This window comes from Salvelinus sp. IW2-2015, linkage group LG20, assembly GCF_002910315.2.
Source record: "Salvelinus sp. IW2-2015 linkage group LG20, ASM291031v2, whole genome shotgun sequence".
Classification (NCBI taxonomy): Eukaryota; Metazoa; Chordata; class Actinopteri; order Salmoniformes; family Salmonidae; genus Salvelinus; species Salvelinus sp. IW2-2015.
In genome coordinates, this window is record NC_036860.1 from 64,607,912 (window position 1) to 64,623,852 (window position 15,941).

At 45.6% G+C, this 15,941-nt stretch overlaps 1 protein-coding gene and 1 long non-coding RNA gene across 3 annotated transcripts in view; one reads left to right on the forward strand and one right to left on the reverse strand.

The window, feature by feature from the left end:
* The window catches only part of LOC111980849 (tyrosine-protein kinase JAK2), an 80,516-nt gene that overhangs the window by 52,916 nt on the left and 11,659 nt on the right, over positions 1 to 15,941 (forward strand). For both annotated transcript variants that reach the window (XR_011481817.1, XM_024011863.2), the window contains exons 3-13: positions 2,103 to 2,226; positions 2,460 to 2,571; positions 6,091 to 6,236; positions 9,125 to 9,416; positions 9,705 to 9,824; positions 10,089 to 10,246; positions 12,135 to 12,246; positions 12,466 to 12,652; positions 13,743 to 13,867; positions 14,280 to 14,414; positions 14,643 to 14,730. Coding sequence is in view for 1 of the 2 variants with exons in the window: in XM_024011863.2 (XP_023867631.1) it covers positions 2,103 to 2,226; positions 2,460 to 2,571; positions 6,091 to 6,236; positions 9,125 to 9,416; positions 9,705 to 9,824; positions 10,089 to 10,246; positions 12,135 to 12,246; positions 12,466 to 12,652; positions 13,743 to 13,867; positions 14,280 to 14,414; positions 14,643 to 14,730 (1,599 nt within the window). In the remaining variant the exon portion in view is untranslated. The remainder of the gene's footprint in view (positions 1 to 2,102; positions 2,227 to 2,459; positions 2,572 to 6,090; positions 6,237 to 9,124; positions 9,417 to 9,704; positions 9,825 to 10,088; positions 10,247 to 12,134; positions 12,247 to 12,465; positions 12,653 to 13,742; positions 13,868 to 14,279; positions 14,415 to 14,642; positions 14,731 to 15,941) is intronic.
* On the reverse strand, positions 14,750 to 14,989 carry LOC139029490 (uncharacterized). Its single transcript, XR_011481818.1, has 3 exons — positions 14,937 to 14,989; positions 14,882 to 14,901; positions 14,750 to 14,845 (listed from the first exon to the last, which is right to left on the reverse strand). It is a non-coding gene; the product is annotated as an uncharacterized lncRNA (long non-coding RNA).

The following is a 15,941-nucleotide window of genomic DNA, read 5'->3' on the forward strand; positions in this document are numbered from 1 at the left end:
TTGGAGTCGTGCCTGGCCATGCAGTCATTAGTGAACAGGGAGTACAGGAAGGGACTGAGCACGCACCCCTGGGGAGCTCCAGTGTTGAGGATCAGCGTGGCAGATGTGTTGCTACCTACCCTCACCACCTGAGGGCGGCCCGTCAGGAAGTCCAGGATCCAGTTGCAGAGGGAGGTGTTTAATCCCAGGTTCCTTAGCTTAGTGATGAGCTTTGAGGGTACTATGGTGTTGAACGCTGAGCTGTAGTCAATGATAAGCATTCTCACATAGTGGACACATTGCAGCCCGAAGCTATAGGCCTACATACGTGGGAAAAACATACATCTATTTATAACTTTAAAGCTGTTGAAATGGCTAGTGTGTTTAATGCTCCTGAAATGGCAAGTTTTTACACCATTTTACAACGTTATTTCCATGCTGAGAAGAGTGACATTTCATACAGTAGGTGCCTTTTGGCCAGTTAATCAGATTTCACTCCCAGAGCCCAGACCAGACAACACAGCTGCAGTGATTTGCAACTCCCAGAGCCCAGACCAGAGCACAGCTGAGGCTGATTTCACTCCCAGAACCCAGACCAGAGCACAGCTGAAGGCTGATTTCAACTCCAGAACCCAGACCAGAGCACAGGCTGAGGCTGATTTCACTCCAGAGCCAGACCAAGAGCACAGCTGAGGCTGATTTCACTCCCAGACCCAGACCAGAGCACAGCTGAGGCTGATTTCACTCCAAGCCCCAGACCAGACGCACAGCTGAGGTGATTTCACTCCCAGACCCAGACCAGAGCAAAACAGCTGAGGCTGATTTACTCCCAGACCCAGACCAGAGCACAGCTGAGGCTGATTTCACTCCCAGAGCCAGACCAGAGCACAGCTGAGGCTGATTTTCACTCCCAGACCCCAGACCAGAGCACAGCTGAGGCTGATTTCACTCCCAGAGCCCAGACCAGAGACAGCTGAGGCTGATTTCACTCCCAGACCCAGACCAGAGCACAGCTGAGGCTGATTTCACTCCCAGAACCAGACCAGAGCACAGCTGAGGCTGATTTCACTCCCAGACCAGACCAGAGCAAAGCTGAGGCTGATTTCACTCCCAGAACCCAGACCAGAGCAGCAGATTTCACTCCCAGATTCCAGACTAGAGCAGCAGAGCTGACTGATTCCCAATACTATCCACTAAAATGTCTCGCCGCAAGCTTAAAATCCTAAACTCTAAACCCTCACAACCCCAACCCTCTTACAGGGACCAGTTGACCATAACCACCTTTGTGTTTGTGCATGAGTAGGAGTGCTGATCTAGGATTGGCTTTGCCTTAAAGGTCATAATGAGGAATGCTTTTCCAACAGTCAGTTGAAGGAGTTCCCACATATGCTAAGCACTTGTTGGCTGCTTTTCCTTCACTCAGCGGTCCAACTCATCTCAATTGGGTTGAGGTCAGGGGATTGTGGAGGCCAGATCATCTGATGCAGCACTCCATCACTCTCCTTCTTGGTCAAATAGCCCTTACACATCCTGGAGGTGTGTTTTGGGTCGTTGTTCTGTTGAAAAACAAATGATAGTCCCACTAAGCGCAAACCAGATGGGATGGCGTATCGCTGCACAATGCTGTGGTAGCCATGCTGGCTAAGTATGCCTTGAATTCTAAATAAATCAGACTGTCACCAGCAAAACACCATCACACCTCCTCCATGCTTCACGGTGGGAAGTACACTTGCAGAGGTCATCTGTTCACCTAKTCTGTATCTCACAAAGACACGGCGGTTGTAACCAAAAATCTCAAATTTGGACAAAGGGACAGATTTCCACCGGTCTAATGTCCATTGCTCTGCCTCCCATTTCTGTAGGGTGAGACACCCCCTGGACAGAACGCTAGTCTATCGCAGGGCCTTACCCCTAATCCATCTCCTAAATACTGACGTTCCAAGCATAGAGGCATCAGGTCCCAGTTTTGGAGTCTTTGGTATGACTTGACGGGGGATCAAATCCCCCAACCTTCCAATCTCAGGGCTGACGCACTAACCACAGGGATACATATGGCTCTGCTTATCCCTATGGATGTGTTTGGTGTTAATGTTTATGTTGTTCTGTTCTCTCCTGTCTCCCAGGCCTTTCACCGTTGTATTGCAGCCTGTTTGGCCTGATGAGGGAGAGCGACCGCATGTGGTTCCCACCCAATCACATCCTCAAACTCGACCAATCAGCAAATGACAGTCTCCTCTTCAGAGTGAGGTAGGATGTGGCGTGTGGTCAGGGGTCTAGATTTTATTTTTCTGTTGAAAAGGAAAACAATTAGATTGACTATTAAAAATATTAAGGAATTAAAGTGTGAAATATGCAGTGACGTTTAATTAAAGTATCATTGTACGGTAGTAGTATTAGACACATTGTGCTTGTCTTCTATATAGTCCTCTTTATCTTCTCTCCTCTTCCTGTTCTCCCTTTCTGCGTCGTCGTCCCCCCAGGTACTACTTCCCTGGCTGGTATGGAGACTCCTGTTCCCACCGCTATGGGGTCAACAAGGGAATGGACAGCCCGGTGTTAGACGATACCGTCATGTCCTACCTCTTCGCTCAGGTTAGTCTTGGGCTATATTTTTTACCAGGAAAGTTTTCTCAGTCTGGTAGTGTGAAATTCAAGAGTGTAGGCGTGCTGATCTTGGATCAGCTTTGCCTTAAAGATCATTTTTTTTATTTTTTTTTATTTCACCTTTTATTTAACCAGGTAGGCAAGTTGAGAACAAGTTCTCATTTACATGAGCACTTCTACTCTGAGTTGCTTTGTAAATATGCGCTCTATTCTGACATGTATGCTACAGACTCCCCTAAAATGGCCTACCTGTAAAGCCACCTTTCAGTAACCTGAAGTATTAAGTAACCTCATCCCCGGGCTCAATTGCTACAGAGAGAGAGCCAGCTGGTGAGACCATAATTCCAAGCAAAATCAATTTTAGGGGCGACTGGTTTCTATAAACCAATCAGCGAAGCTGTAAAGTCTGTGTGGTGTAAATAACTGCCTAATCTACCCGTGTGTGTGTGTCCGTGTGTGTCCGTGTGTGTGTCCGTGTGTGTGTGTCCGTACATATGCTGAAGAAAAGGGGAAGCAGTGTTGGGAGGGTGAGAGGCAGTGGTGAAAGCTGTGGCTGGTAGGGTGTGTTTTTGTGTGAACGTGCGTGTGTTTTAGAATGTCTGTGTGGACTGTGGTGTCCTTTTCAGTTTTTATCTTCACATTCACATTGTAACAAAACACACTGGGTGTGAGAGATTACCCTGTATACGTTAGTTACTATGCGAGGTCCTGCTGTCGTTTTAAAGAGCAAGCCACAATTGCTACATCCATTGATTCTTGAAGAGTATAACTTATAAATGCCTTTATGAGCTTAGTTCAACTGTAATACCCCATCAGCACCTGAAATACAAGCTTGTTTTACTTCAATATTTGTAAAGATTGAAAATGTAAACAAACACTGTWTACAACTGCTTATAACTATAATGTTGATATTTTGGATGGTCAGTCCTTGCATCAATACCTCCGTTTATGAATTTAAGAGTGGTTACATTTCTCCAGGTCCATCCCTCAGCTTTTTACCAAAACAGAGGCTGGGGGTGGATCCCTTTTAGTTTATTGTTTCAACAGTGGATGGCCCCTTTAAGTCTGTATTCTAGAGGAATGGAGGCCCTGGGTTGCTGTGAGGAAAACGGTGTTGACTTTATTCCACAGTTCTGAGAACTGAGGGACCTTGTTTCCATGTAAAAAAAATAACTAGTTTTCTTTAGTTTCTATTCTTGGAAGTGTGGGTTATGTTCCTCAAGACGTTCTTTCTGCTGATGTGGTGTTTGTATAGCCGAGGCCGGTGTCTCTTGTGGTTTCACTTGATGTTTATCCACAGAGAGAATAGAAGTTCAACTGGACTGGCCATAGTTCTAGAGCACACACACACAACACACTAAGATCCCTATCGCTTTTGGTGCAGCACAGAAAGTTGTTGAGCAAAACAATGGAAGAGGGAGTGTACTACTTCCGGTGTAGCTTGTGGAAACATGGCTTTGTGTATCCCACATACCATGTCAGGCTGTTATTTGCTGTAACTAGAAAAGTGGTGGTGCAGTCAGGAAGACGAGGGATGCAGAGATGCAGGGTGCACGTGTTTGAGATGGACAACATTGCAGTCGGAATCACTGAACTGCAAATCACCTTGCGTCTTAAATAGCTTAACTAATCATTATGTAATGAAGTGGTTGTGCCTGCATCCTGCCTTGGTTAAATGGATCTCCTCAAACACAGGCAGTCTTTTCTCCCCAGTTAGGTTGTAACCCTGCCTGTGTGGAGCTAGCCAGCATGAACAGACAAAGTGTGCGTCCCAAATGGCACCCTATTCCCAATATAGTGCACTACTTTAGACCACGGGCCATAGGGCTCTGGTGCAATACTTTAGACCACGGGCCATAGGGCTCTGGTGCAATACTTTAGACCACGGGCCAAAGGGCTCTGGTGCACTACTTTAGACCATGGGCCATAGGGCTCTGGTGCACTACTTTAGACCACGGCCCATAGGGCTCTGGTGCACTACTTTAGACGCATGGGCCATAGGGCTCTGGTGCACTACTTTAGACCCACGGCCCATAGGGCTCTGGTGCACTACTTTAGACCACGGCCCATAGGGCTCTGGTGCACTGCTTAGACCACGGGCCATAGGGCTCTGGTGCAATACTTTAGACCACGGGCCATAGGGCTCTGGTGCAATACTTTAGACCACGGGCCATAGGGCTCTGGTGCACTGCTTTAGACCACGCCCCATAGGGCTCTGGTGCAACTGCTTTAGACCACGGGCCATAGGGCTCTGGTGCAATCCTTTAGACCACGGACCATAGGGCTCTGGTGCACTACTTTAGACCACGGGCCATAGGGCTCTGGTGCACTACTTTAGACCACGGGCCATAGGGCTCTGGTGCAATACTTTAGACCACGGCCCTAGGGCTCTGGTCAAAAGTAGTGCAGAAATGTAGTCTGGAAAACCCGACCAATAGGCAACACGGGGACTAAGGTCTAGTTTCAACACTATATGTAGTCTGGAAAACCCGACCATAAGCAACACGGGGACTAAGGTCTAGTTTCAACACTATATGTAGTCTGGAAAACCCGACCATAGGCAACACGGGGACTAAGGTCTAGTTTCAACACTAATATGTAGTCTGGAAAACCCGACCATAGGCACACAGGGACTAAGGTCTAGTTTCAACACTATATGTAGTCTGGAAAACCCGACCATAGGCAACACGGGGACTAAGGTCTAGTTTCAACACTATATGTAGTCTGGAAAACCCGACCATAAAGCAACACGGGACTAAGGTCTAGTTTCAACACTATATGTAGTCTGGAAAACCCGACCATAAGCAACACGGGGACTAAGGTCTAGTTTCAACACTATATGTAGTCTGGAAAACCTGACCATAAGCACAACGGGGACTAGGTCTAGTTTCAACACTATATGTAGTCTGGAAAACCCGACCATAAGCACCACGGGGACTAAGGTCTAGTTTCAACACTATATGTAGTCTGGAAACCCGACCATAAGCAACACGGGGACTAAGGTCTAGTTTAAAAAAATAAGCTCAGTGATCTCCATCTTGCTATTGCAGTGATTCAGTTATACTGTACGTAGGCATTGATGTAGGGACATAGTTCCTCTATTCCACGAGTGCATTATTGAACTGAGACCGTGGTCACTGTGTTGCCGAAGGTCCGATTTGGTTTAAACGAGACCGGGGCATGCCACAGAGACCGGGGCATGCCACAGAGACCGGGGCATGCCACAGAGACCGGGGCATGCCACAGAGACCGGGGCATGCCACAGATAGTGGTGTATAACAACTGCCTCATGCCTTACCCCTAACATATCACATGTCTGTTGTCTGCCAGTCTGCTGTGGCTGTCTGTCATATGTTAACGTTACCAACCCTCCTACTCTCTCTCTCTCCCTACTCTCTCTATCTCCCTTCTCTATCTCCCTACTCTCTCTCCCTCCCTCGTTTGCCTTGTTTGTTTTCACCTTATGGCACTTCTATCCACTACATCTCCCTCCCTCCCTCCTCTCAGTGGCGTAGTGACTTTGTGCATAGCTGGGTGATTATCCCAGTGAACCATGAGGCCCAGGAGGAGTGTCTTGGCATGGCTGTGTTGGACATTATGAGGATGGCTCAGGAGAGTAGCCAGTCCCCCGTGGACATCTATAACGACACCAGGTGAGTAGGCTGGTAGGAGGAAGATGGAGCACGTTGAACCTWGAAGAAACTGTCAGAGCTGAAAAACGTTTGGTCACAAAGCAATGTGTACACCGGTCAAACCAGGTGCAGAGCCTTCCTTGCGGTCACTAAAGAAGGGATGTTAACCCTGGGCGGTGTCCTGTCTAACATCCAAACCTACCAGTTGTTTTACTTTCCTGGCCACCTAATCATCCCTAGATCCCCTTCAACCCCTGACTTGTACTGTTCATACACTTCACAATCAGAGTTCAATACAAATCATGTTTTGGCATATGATATTGTAGTGGGCAATAATATCTGATATGTGTACACTACCGGTCAAAAGTTTTAGAACACCTACTCATTCAAGGGTTTTTCTTTATTTTTACTATTTTCTACATTCTAGAATAATAGTGAAGACATAAAAACTATGAAATAACACGTATAGAATCATGTAGTAACAAAAAAAGTGTTAAACAAATCATGCAAACGCTTCACTCAGGCAGGTGAGACAAGCTTATTCAACGATGAGGTTAATGTTAGGCTGGGGGGGCTTGTGAGAGGTTATAGACCTACAGTCATGTCCAGATTTCACTTTCGCATTTTACTCATCTGAACGTAGGCTAGAGTTCCTTGACGTGTCATTAGGCCTATTTTAATTCCGATCTTGTGACTGTTGAATGTGTATAGGCTCACAACACCACACAACACTGTCATCATCCTCTTTGTACCACTTTCCCAATCGTGACTTTCTGGTCGTCCTTCTCTTTATTTTCAACTCTACATTTCAACGCTATTCTTTTATGAAGTAACTCCAAACATGGTCCTTTTTGCTTCCATGGATCTACGTTAACTTTTTCTGTCCGTGTCCAACAAGCATTGGTGATTGGCGTGTAGGCTATTTGGTGTGTAGACTATTGGCGATGGGTGTAGGCTATTTGGCGTGTAGGCTTATTTGGCGTGAGGTATTTGGGGTGTAGGCTATGTTGGCGAACGTACAGTTAGGCTCTAAAAGTTTAGGCTTACGCACTAATGACAGATATATCTAAAATAATTTAAATGTAGCTATAGATATAAATTGCACAGTTTATGCATTTTAAAGGCATTGTTTTCTGTTTTTATTCAACCGCGCCTTTCATCCACACAAAATGTCATGACCTAAACCCGTTTTGTCCGCGGATATAACCCATCAACCCGTCATCAACTAACTCTGCAATATTATCTCACGGCACAGTACGGACCATGTGATGACCGCATATCTCACTCTGTCCTTCTCTCTCATCCTCAGGAGGACTTTGCTATCAGTAAGGACGCTGACGGCGTTGGGAATCACAGGGTCTGTCAATCCTCCGTAGCAGCCCTAAGGACTACAACAATACTTCCTGTCTTTGTGGTGGGCGTGAGTGATCTACCGTACAGGTTTGTTGAAAGGACAATGGGTGCTAGTGTGTTTAGTCCAGACCCTTCAATGTTTCCAGGTCTGAAAGGTCCTGATTGGTATGCGGCGTAATAGGTGCAGCCTTTCACCGGTTTGCTAACACCTTACAATTCTAAAACATTTGAATGGGTAAAGGACAATGGGGAAGTGGCAGGTCGTGCATATTGAATCTGTGTCCCCTGCAGTGTGACAGCCTAGTTGAGTACAAGCACTGAGATAGTGAAGAACAGACCAGGAGACTACGTCCTCTTGGGCAAAGAAGGATGTTGGTTTCTCTTGGAGGGGAGCTGGCTCCACCGCTACCAGAAGAACTCTGGCGCTCTGACGGACACATCTTCCAGTTCACCAAGTTGCGGCCGGCCTAAGCTAAAGGTGAGGAGGTCAGGGAATCGGGTCGATAGCTGTGTTTTGTTGAACTAAAACAATATCATAAACTGTGGGCTGGACGTCAGCTTTCAGCCACATCAACACTAAGTCGTTTTCTCACAGTAGTTTGTTAAACGAATTGTGTCATGTTGTGTTGCTGCCATGCTGTGTGTTTCATGTGTTGTGCTGCCATGCTGTGTTTGTCATGTTGTGTTGCTGCCATGCTATCATGCTGTTGTGCATGCTTGTTGCTGCTGGCTGCTGCTTGTCATGTGTATGCATGTGTGTGTCCTGTGTGCGCAGGTGTGTTGTCCTATTGTTGTTGGCGGTGCATGCTGGTGTTGTCAGTGTTGTTGCCATGCGTATGTGGTCCTTTGTCTCTCGTTTATGTAGTGTTGTCCTCTTGTCGTGTTTTATGGTGTGATTGTCCTAATATTTTTATTTAATGTATTTTTAATCACCCCCGTCCCCATAGGAGGCCTTTTGTGGCGCGCTCTGTTATTGTAATAAGAATTGTGTTCTCAAGCTGACTTGCCTAGGTTAAATAAAGGTTAATCATATTAAAAAGAAGGCACTGGCGGGTTAAAGGAGACGTGGCACAAGTATTTTGATCTTGCTCTGTGAAACCGATCGAATCATCTAGGTCAAGGACGTTTAAGAGGGGGTTTGGATTTTGGCACGTTATGTTCCCCAGTGATTTTCATTCGCTTTGGTCTATGGGTCAAACACACACAACACTTGGACAAGGCCTGTGAAGCTGCGTCGACACCATGGGTAATAACTTATCTTGTCACATACAGTACAGTCAATGAAGTTGGACCCTCACTCTAATCCGCCCCACATCACCACACCTCACTCTAATCCACCCCACATCACCACACCTCACTCTAATCCACCCCACATCACCACACCTCACTCCAATCCACCCCACATCACCACACCTCACTCCAATCCACCCCGCCCATGTTCTTAAAACCTGTATTGTGTTTGTTGTATCACATAATTCAGCTCTTTGCTGCTATTGATACTAGTATGTAATGGACCCAATTGTAACTAAACCAATTCTTTCACCTTCCCTCCCTAGCTATAAATCGTTCCTGCCCAAGAATATGCGTGCCCATATCCAAGAGTACCACTTTGTGACCCGGAAGAGGATCCGCCATCGCTTCAGGAAGTTCATCCATCAGTTCAGCCAGTGTAAAGCCACGGCTCGTGACCTCAAGCTCAAATACCTGGTGAACCTGGAGACGCTGCACCCAGCCTTCTACTCGGAGTGCTTCCGTGTCACTGAGTCCTTGGAAGGAGAGGTCACCATCGTCGTCACAGGAAATAACGGCATCCAGTGGTCCCGGGAGGAGGATAAGGAGGCAGACAAGGTAGGGGGAGAAGTGGCGCTCTCTTCTCTATTCTTCTTTCACTCTCTTCCTTTTTATTCTTGTTCCTTGTTCTCCTCGTCTTTTTCTTTCCTATTTTTCCTTCTCGTCTTCTCCTTTTATCTTTCTATTTTCTGAAAGCACATATGACCTGTTGAGACAACCACAAAGGGGCTAGAGTTAGTCATGTGTTCAAATAGTCTCCTGTAATAATGTCAGTCAGAGAAAGGATGTTTGAAACGGTTGTTCATTCGGGATGGCTGCTACTACTCTTACTCTCTCTCTCTATAGGGTATCCAGACGTACTGCGATTTCCCTGAAGTTATTGACATCAGCATCAAACAAGCCAACAAGGATGGCTCTATCGAGAGTCGCATCGTCACCATCAACAGACAGGACAGTCAGACTCTGGTACGACGACTCTGCTAACCTCATAACTCAGACAGGGACAAGGACATCATTTGTGTCTGAAATGACAAGCTATTTCCATTATAGTGCACTACTTTTGAGCAGGGCCATAGGGCCAAGTGCACTTTGTAGGGGAACAGTGTGACATTTTAGACTCAGACCAGCTGTTATGTTAGATCAGAACAGGAACATTTCTCATGTATTATGTGTAACAGAGGACTGATTCATCCCTCCTCTTATCCTCCTCCATCTCTCTCTGCTACACAGGAGCTGGAGTTCCGTTCCCTGTCGGAGGCTCTGTCCTTTGTGTCTTTGGTGGATGGCTACTACCGGCTCATAGCAGACGCTCACCACTTCCTGTGTAAAGAAGTGGCGCCCCCTAGGCTGCTGGAGGCCATTCAGAGTTACTGCCATGGTCCAGTCTCGTAAGTCTGGACTAGGCACATATACTGTACAAACACAAGAACATCCACACACACACAGACACGTGAACTAGGGGTGTGTGGCTCAGCAGGTTTGTTCACCCTCCCGCAATTGCTAATAACCCATCCGCAACCACCCGACCTATATGTGATAACTTGTCTATAATTAGATAAATGCAGCTTCTCTTCTGTCATTATGTTGCCCTAGAACACTAAATAAACTCTTTAGGCGTCCGCATGCTTCCCATGCGAAACAGTTCGGTAGAGTTTGTGTATATATTATAACATTTTAGGAAGTTTTTGTTTGTTTTGGACTTCGGGTAGTGTTTTTTTCGGTTGTTCGGGCACACATTTTTCTGGAGGCAAGCCGAATTTCAGAGCTGAAGTCCACGTCCCTTCGTCGGTGATTGGTCAACAGTAGGGATTCTTCATTAAGTTATTTGTTGTCATTCAASGAGAGACGACTCGTTTTCATGCACATTTTTTCATTTGAGAAATACTGCACCAAACGTCGGAGTTAGATGTAAAAAGTGCGCAATTAAGATCTCTTCGGCAAAAACTTTGAAGTTAATGACAGATTGCTTGAGTTATCGTCGATTAATTCTGACTATTTTGAGGAAGTGTATACTGGCTACGGTGTTTCAAAATAGACAAACYGTACTATTGCCACTTTTTAAAAGTTTTTCAAGGGAAGGTCTTTTAAGGGAGTATGCGAGCACACTTGTTCGGCTAGCCGACTTCGTAAACGACACCAACATGTTTKTGATTAGATTTCAGTTCGGATGCATATTTAATGTGGTTGAAATACTATCTGTTTTTATGATGCTGATAAATATAGCACCTCTGATCAGTTAGATACCATCTGTATTCACGTTCTCTCAAGATACTGAAATAAATAAATCATATTTCTCCACTCCTGTTCCCTAGTAATAATGTAGCCTACATTTGGTGTATCATTTTAGTGCAAGAAATGCAAAGAAAGAGGACAAGTAAGGCAGCTGGTACGTTGCAATAAACTGTAGTGAACTATTAACGGAATATATTTACAAAATAACGCGGAGCAGACCGCATAGAACATCAGAACGCACAACTGCAACGCGTTTCCACTCAGGCAGTGCAAGAAAAGCTTCATTCAACGAGAGTTAATGTTAAGGCTCTGTGAGAGGTTATAGACCTACAGTCAGTGTCCAGATTTCACTTTCCATTTTACTCATCTGAACAGTAGGCTACAGTTCCCTTGACGTGTCATAGGCCTATTTTAATTCCGATCTTGTGACTGTTGAATGTGTATAGCGCCTCACAATCACCACACAACACTGTCATCATCCTCTTTTACCACTTTCCCAAACATGACTTTCTGGTCGTCCCTTCTCTTTATTTTCAACTCTACATTTCACAGCTATTCTTTTACTGAAGTAAACTCCAACATGGTCCTTTTTGCTTCCATGGATCTACGTTAACTTTTTCTGTCCGTTCCCAAAAGCATTTGGTGATTGGCGTGTAGGCTATTTGGTGTGTAGACTATTTGGCGATTGGCGTGTAGGCTATTTGGCGTGTAGGCTATTTGGCGTGTAGGCTATTTGGCGTGTAGGCTATTTGGCGAACGTACAGTTAGGCTCTAAAGTTTAGGCTTACGCACTAATGACAGATAATCTAAAATAATTTAATGTAGCCTATAGATATAAATTGCACAGTTATGCATTTTTAAAGGCATTGTTTTCTGTTTTTATTCAACCCGGCCTTCATCCACACAAAATGTCATGACCCTAAACCCGTTTGTCCCGCGGATATAACCCCATCAACCCGCTCATCACTAACTTGCACATATATACTCACGCACAGTACGACCATGACTGACCATATCTCATCTGTCCTGTCTCTCTATCCTCAGGATGGACTTTGCTATCAGTAAGCTGCGGCGGTCTGGGAATCACAAGGGTCTGTACATCCTCCGTAGCAGCCCTAAGGACTACAACAAATACTTCCTGTCTTTTGTAGTGGGCGTGAGTATCATACCGTACAGGTTGTTGAAAGACATGGTGCTAAGTGTGTTTAGTCCAGACCCTTCAATGTTTCCAGGTCTGAAAGGGTCTGGATTGGTATGCAGGCGTACTGGTGCACCTTTCACCGTATTGCTAACACCTTACAAATCTACAAACTTTGAAGGGTAAGGACCAATGGGGAAGTGGTAGMGTGCATATCTGATCTGTGTCCCCCTGCAGTGTGACAGCCTAGTTGAGTACAAGCACTGCCAGATAGTGAAGACAGACCAGGGAGACTACGTCCTCTCTGGGGCCAAGAAGATGTTTGGTTCTCTGAGGGAGCTGCTCCACCGCTACCAGAAAGAAGCTCTGCGCTCTGACGGACACATCTTCCAGTTCACCAAGTGCTGCCCGCCTAAAGCTAAAGGTGAGGAGGTCAGGGAATACGGGTCATAGCTGTGTTTTGTGACTAAAACAATATCATAAACTGTGGGCTGACGTCAGCTTTCCAGCCACACTCAACACTAAGTCTATATTCTCACAGTAGTTTGATTAACAATGTTGTCATGTTGTGTTGCTGCCATGCTGTGTTGTCATGTGTTGCTGCCATGCTGTGTTGTCATGTTGTGTTGCTGCCATGCTGTGTTGTCATGTGTTGCTGCCAGGCTTTTGTGTTGTCATGTTGTGTTGCTGCCATGCTGTGTTGTCATGTGTTGCTGCCATGCTATGTGGTCTTTGGTCTCTCTTTATGTAGTGTTGTCTCTCTTGTCGTGATGTGTGTGTTGTCCTATATTTTTATTTAATGTATTTTTAATCCCAGCCCCCGTCCCCATCAGGAGGCCTTTTGGTAGGCCGTCATTGTAAATAAGAATTTGTTCTCAACTGACTTGCCTAGTTAAATAAAGGTTAACTATATAAAAAGAATGCACTGTCGTTTAAAAGGAGACGTGGCACAAGTATTGTAGATCTTGCTCTTGTGAAACGATCATCATCTAGGTCATAACGTTTAAAAGGGTTTATTTTGGTCACGTATGTTCACCATGATGTTCAATTCCTTTGTCTATAGTCAAACACAACAAACACTTGGACAAGGCCTGTGAGCTGCGTCGACACAATGTACATAACATTATCTTGTCACATACAGTACCAGTCAAAAGTTTGGACACACCTACTCATTGAAGTGTTTTTATTTTATTTTTCACTATTTTCTACATTGTATAATAATAGTGAAGACATTAAAACTATGAAATAACACACATGGAATCATGTAGTAACCAAAACKGTGTTAAACAAATCAAAATATATTTGAMATTTTGCAAAGTAGCCACCCTTTGCCTTGATGACAGCTTTGCACACTCTGTTCAGGGTGTACCTAAACATTTCCAACTTGTTTTTGTTTAGCGTTTAAAACCTTTTTTGCTGCGGTATGCCCTAATGAATACGACCTATAAAGAGTACTAGATGATGTAGTCCTAACTCGCTTAGCGTCCTCGTCTCTGTGTTCCCTGTATCTGCAGACAAGTCTAACCTGTTGGTGTGCCGCAGTAACCAGGGTGCTGAGGTCCCCCTGTCCCCCTCTCTGCACAGACACAACATCAGCCAGATGGTCTTTCACAAGATACGCAAGGAGGATCTTGTCATCGTAAGATTACCTCTCTGTCATTCACTCTCCTTCTTCACCCATGACTGAAAGGTCAGTTAACATCAATTCCTATTATGGGTGTAATGACCTCTTTCACCTGTGATCTCTTTTACCTGTGACACGGTCACATACACCTGCATGTACCTGCAGACATTGCCACTCACACACATGATAGAGGACTTCAATCAGAGACTGAATGGTCACTCCTTAACTGGTTCAGGTGAAATGGTGGCATGAGATCTCAACTATGACATGATATGAATAATGTAGATTAATAAAATATAAAATATACATAGAAATAAACACTCCCAAATACAATTGAAATAAGGGGCGGCTGTGTTGGCATCATCACAACATGTTTTGGATGACCAGGGGAGAGGATTTCAGACCCGGTGTTCCCTGTGTGTTACAGAAAGACAGTCTGGGTCAGGGGACGTTTACGAAGATCTTCTGTGGCGTGAGGAAGGAGCTGGGAGACTACGGAGAGATTCACCAGATGGATGTCATTGTTAAGATCCTGGATAAGGCTCACCGAAACTACTCCGAGGTTGGTGGAGAACCTCTCCTCAACTCCAGCCAACAACATGTAGTGTTAAGGAGATGGACTTGGAGTCTTTTTGCATTAGTTCTTGAAAGGGACATGACTCTTCCATTGCAGTCATTTTATTTAGCACAATGTTTTGCCAATTAATGTGTTCATTTTCTATGTTTGCTTACATTTCCTACGATACAATATTTAACTCTGTCTGACTGCTCTTCTCTCTCTTCTCTCCAGTCGTTCTTTGAAGCCGCCAGTATGATGAGCCAGCTATCCCATAAGCACCTGCTCCTCACCTATGGCGTGTGTGTCTGCGGAGAGGAGAGTAAGTGACATTACCAAACTAAATTATACCTCTCACCTGTTTTACCTCTGTTAGCCTACCTCTGTCTCCATCCCAACCTTGGCCTCTGTTAGCCTACCTCTGTCTCCATCCCAACCTTTCTGTTAGCCTACCTCTGTCCTCCATTCCCAACCCTTTCCTCTGTTAGCCTACCTCGTGCTCCATCCAACCTTTCCTCTGTTAGCTACCTCTCGCTCCATCCCAACCTTGGCCTCTGTTAGCCTACCTCTGTCTCCATCCCACCTTTTCCTCTGTTAGCCTACCTCGTCTCCATCCCAACCTTTTCCTCTGTTAGCCTACCTCTGTCTCCATCCAACCTTGGCCTCTGTTAGCCTACCTCTGTTCATCCCAAACCTTGGCCTCTGTTAGCCTACTTCTGTCTCCATCCCAACCTTGGCCTATGCTCATGGTCAAGGGCCTAAGCCAGCGTTTCCCCAACTCAGTCCTGGGTCCTACTCTAGTGGTTCAAATAATCAAAGCTTGATGATGAGTTGATTGTTTGAATCAGCTGTGTAGTTTTAGGGCAACAACCAAAACGTGCACCACTTGGGTTCTCCAGGACCGAGTTTTGGAAACGATGGCCTAAGCTAACCAAGCCGACTCTTCTTACCACTCTCATCCCTCAGGGTTCTGACCTCTCTCTCCCCGAACTCTACCTCCTGCTCCCTCACATAAACTGTTGTCTGTCTCTCTCTGTCTCTCTCTGTCTCTCTCTTTCTGTCTCTCTCTTTCTGTCTCTCTCTTTCTGTCTTCTCTTTCTGTCTCTTTTTTCGTCTGTCTCTGTGTCTCTCTGTTCTCTGTTCTGTCTCTGTGTCTGTCTCTGTGTTGTCTCTGTGTCTGTCTCTGTGTCTGTCTCTGTGTCTGTCTCTGTGTCTGTCTCTGTGTCTGTCTCTGTGTCTGTCTCTTGTTCTGTCTCTGTGTCTGTCTCTCTCTGTGTCTGTCTCTCTCTGTGTCTGTCTCTCTCTGTGTTCTGTCTCTCTCTCGTGTCTGTCTCTCTCTGTGTCTGTCTCTCTCTCTGTGTGCTGTCTCTCTCTGTGTCTGTTCTCTCTGTGTCTGTCTCTCTCTGTGTCTGTCTCTCTCTGTGTCTGTCTCTCTCTGTGTCTGTCTCTCTCTGTCTGTGTCTGCTCTCTGTCTGTCTGTCTCTGTCTGTCTGTCTGTCTGTCTGTCTGCTTGTCTGTCTCTGTCTGTCTGTC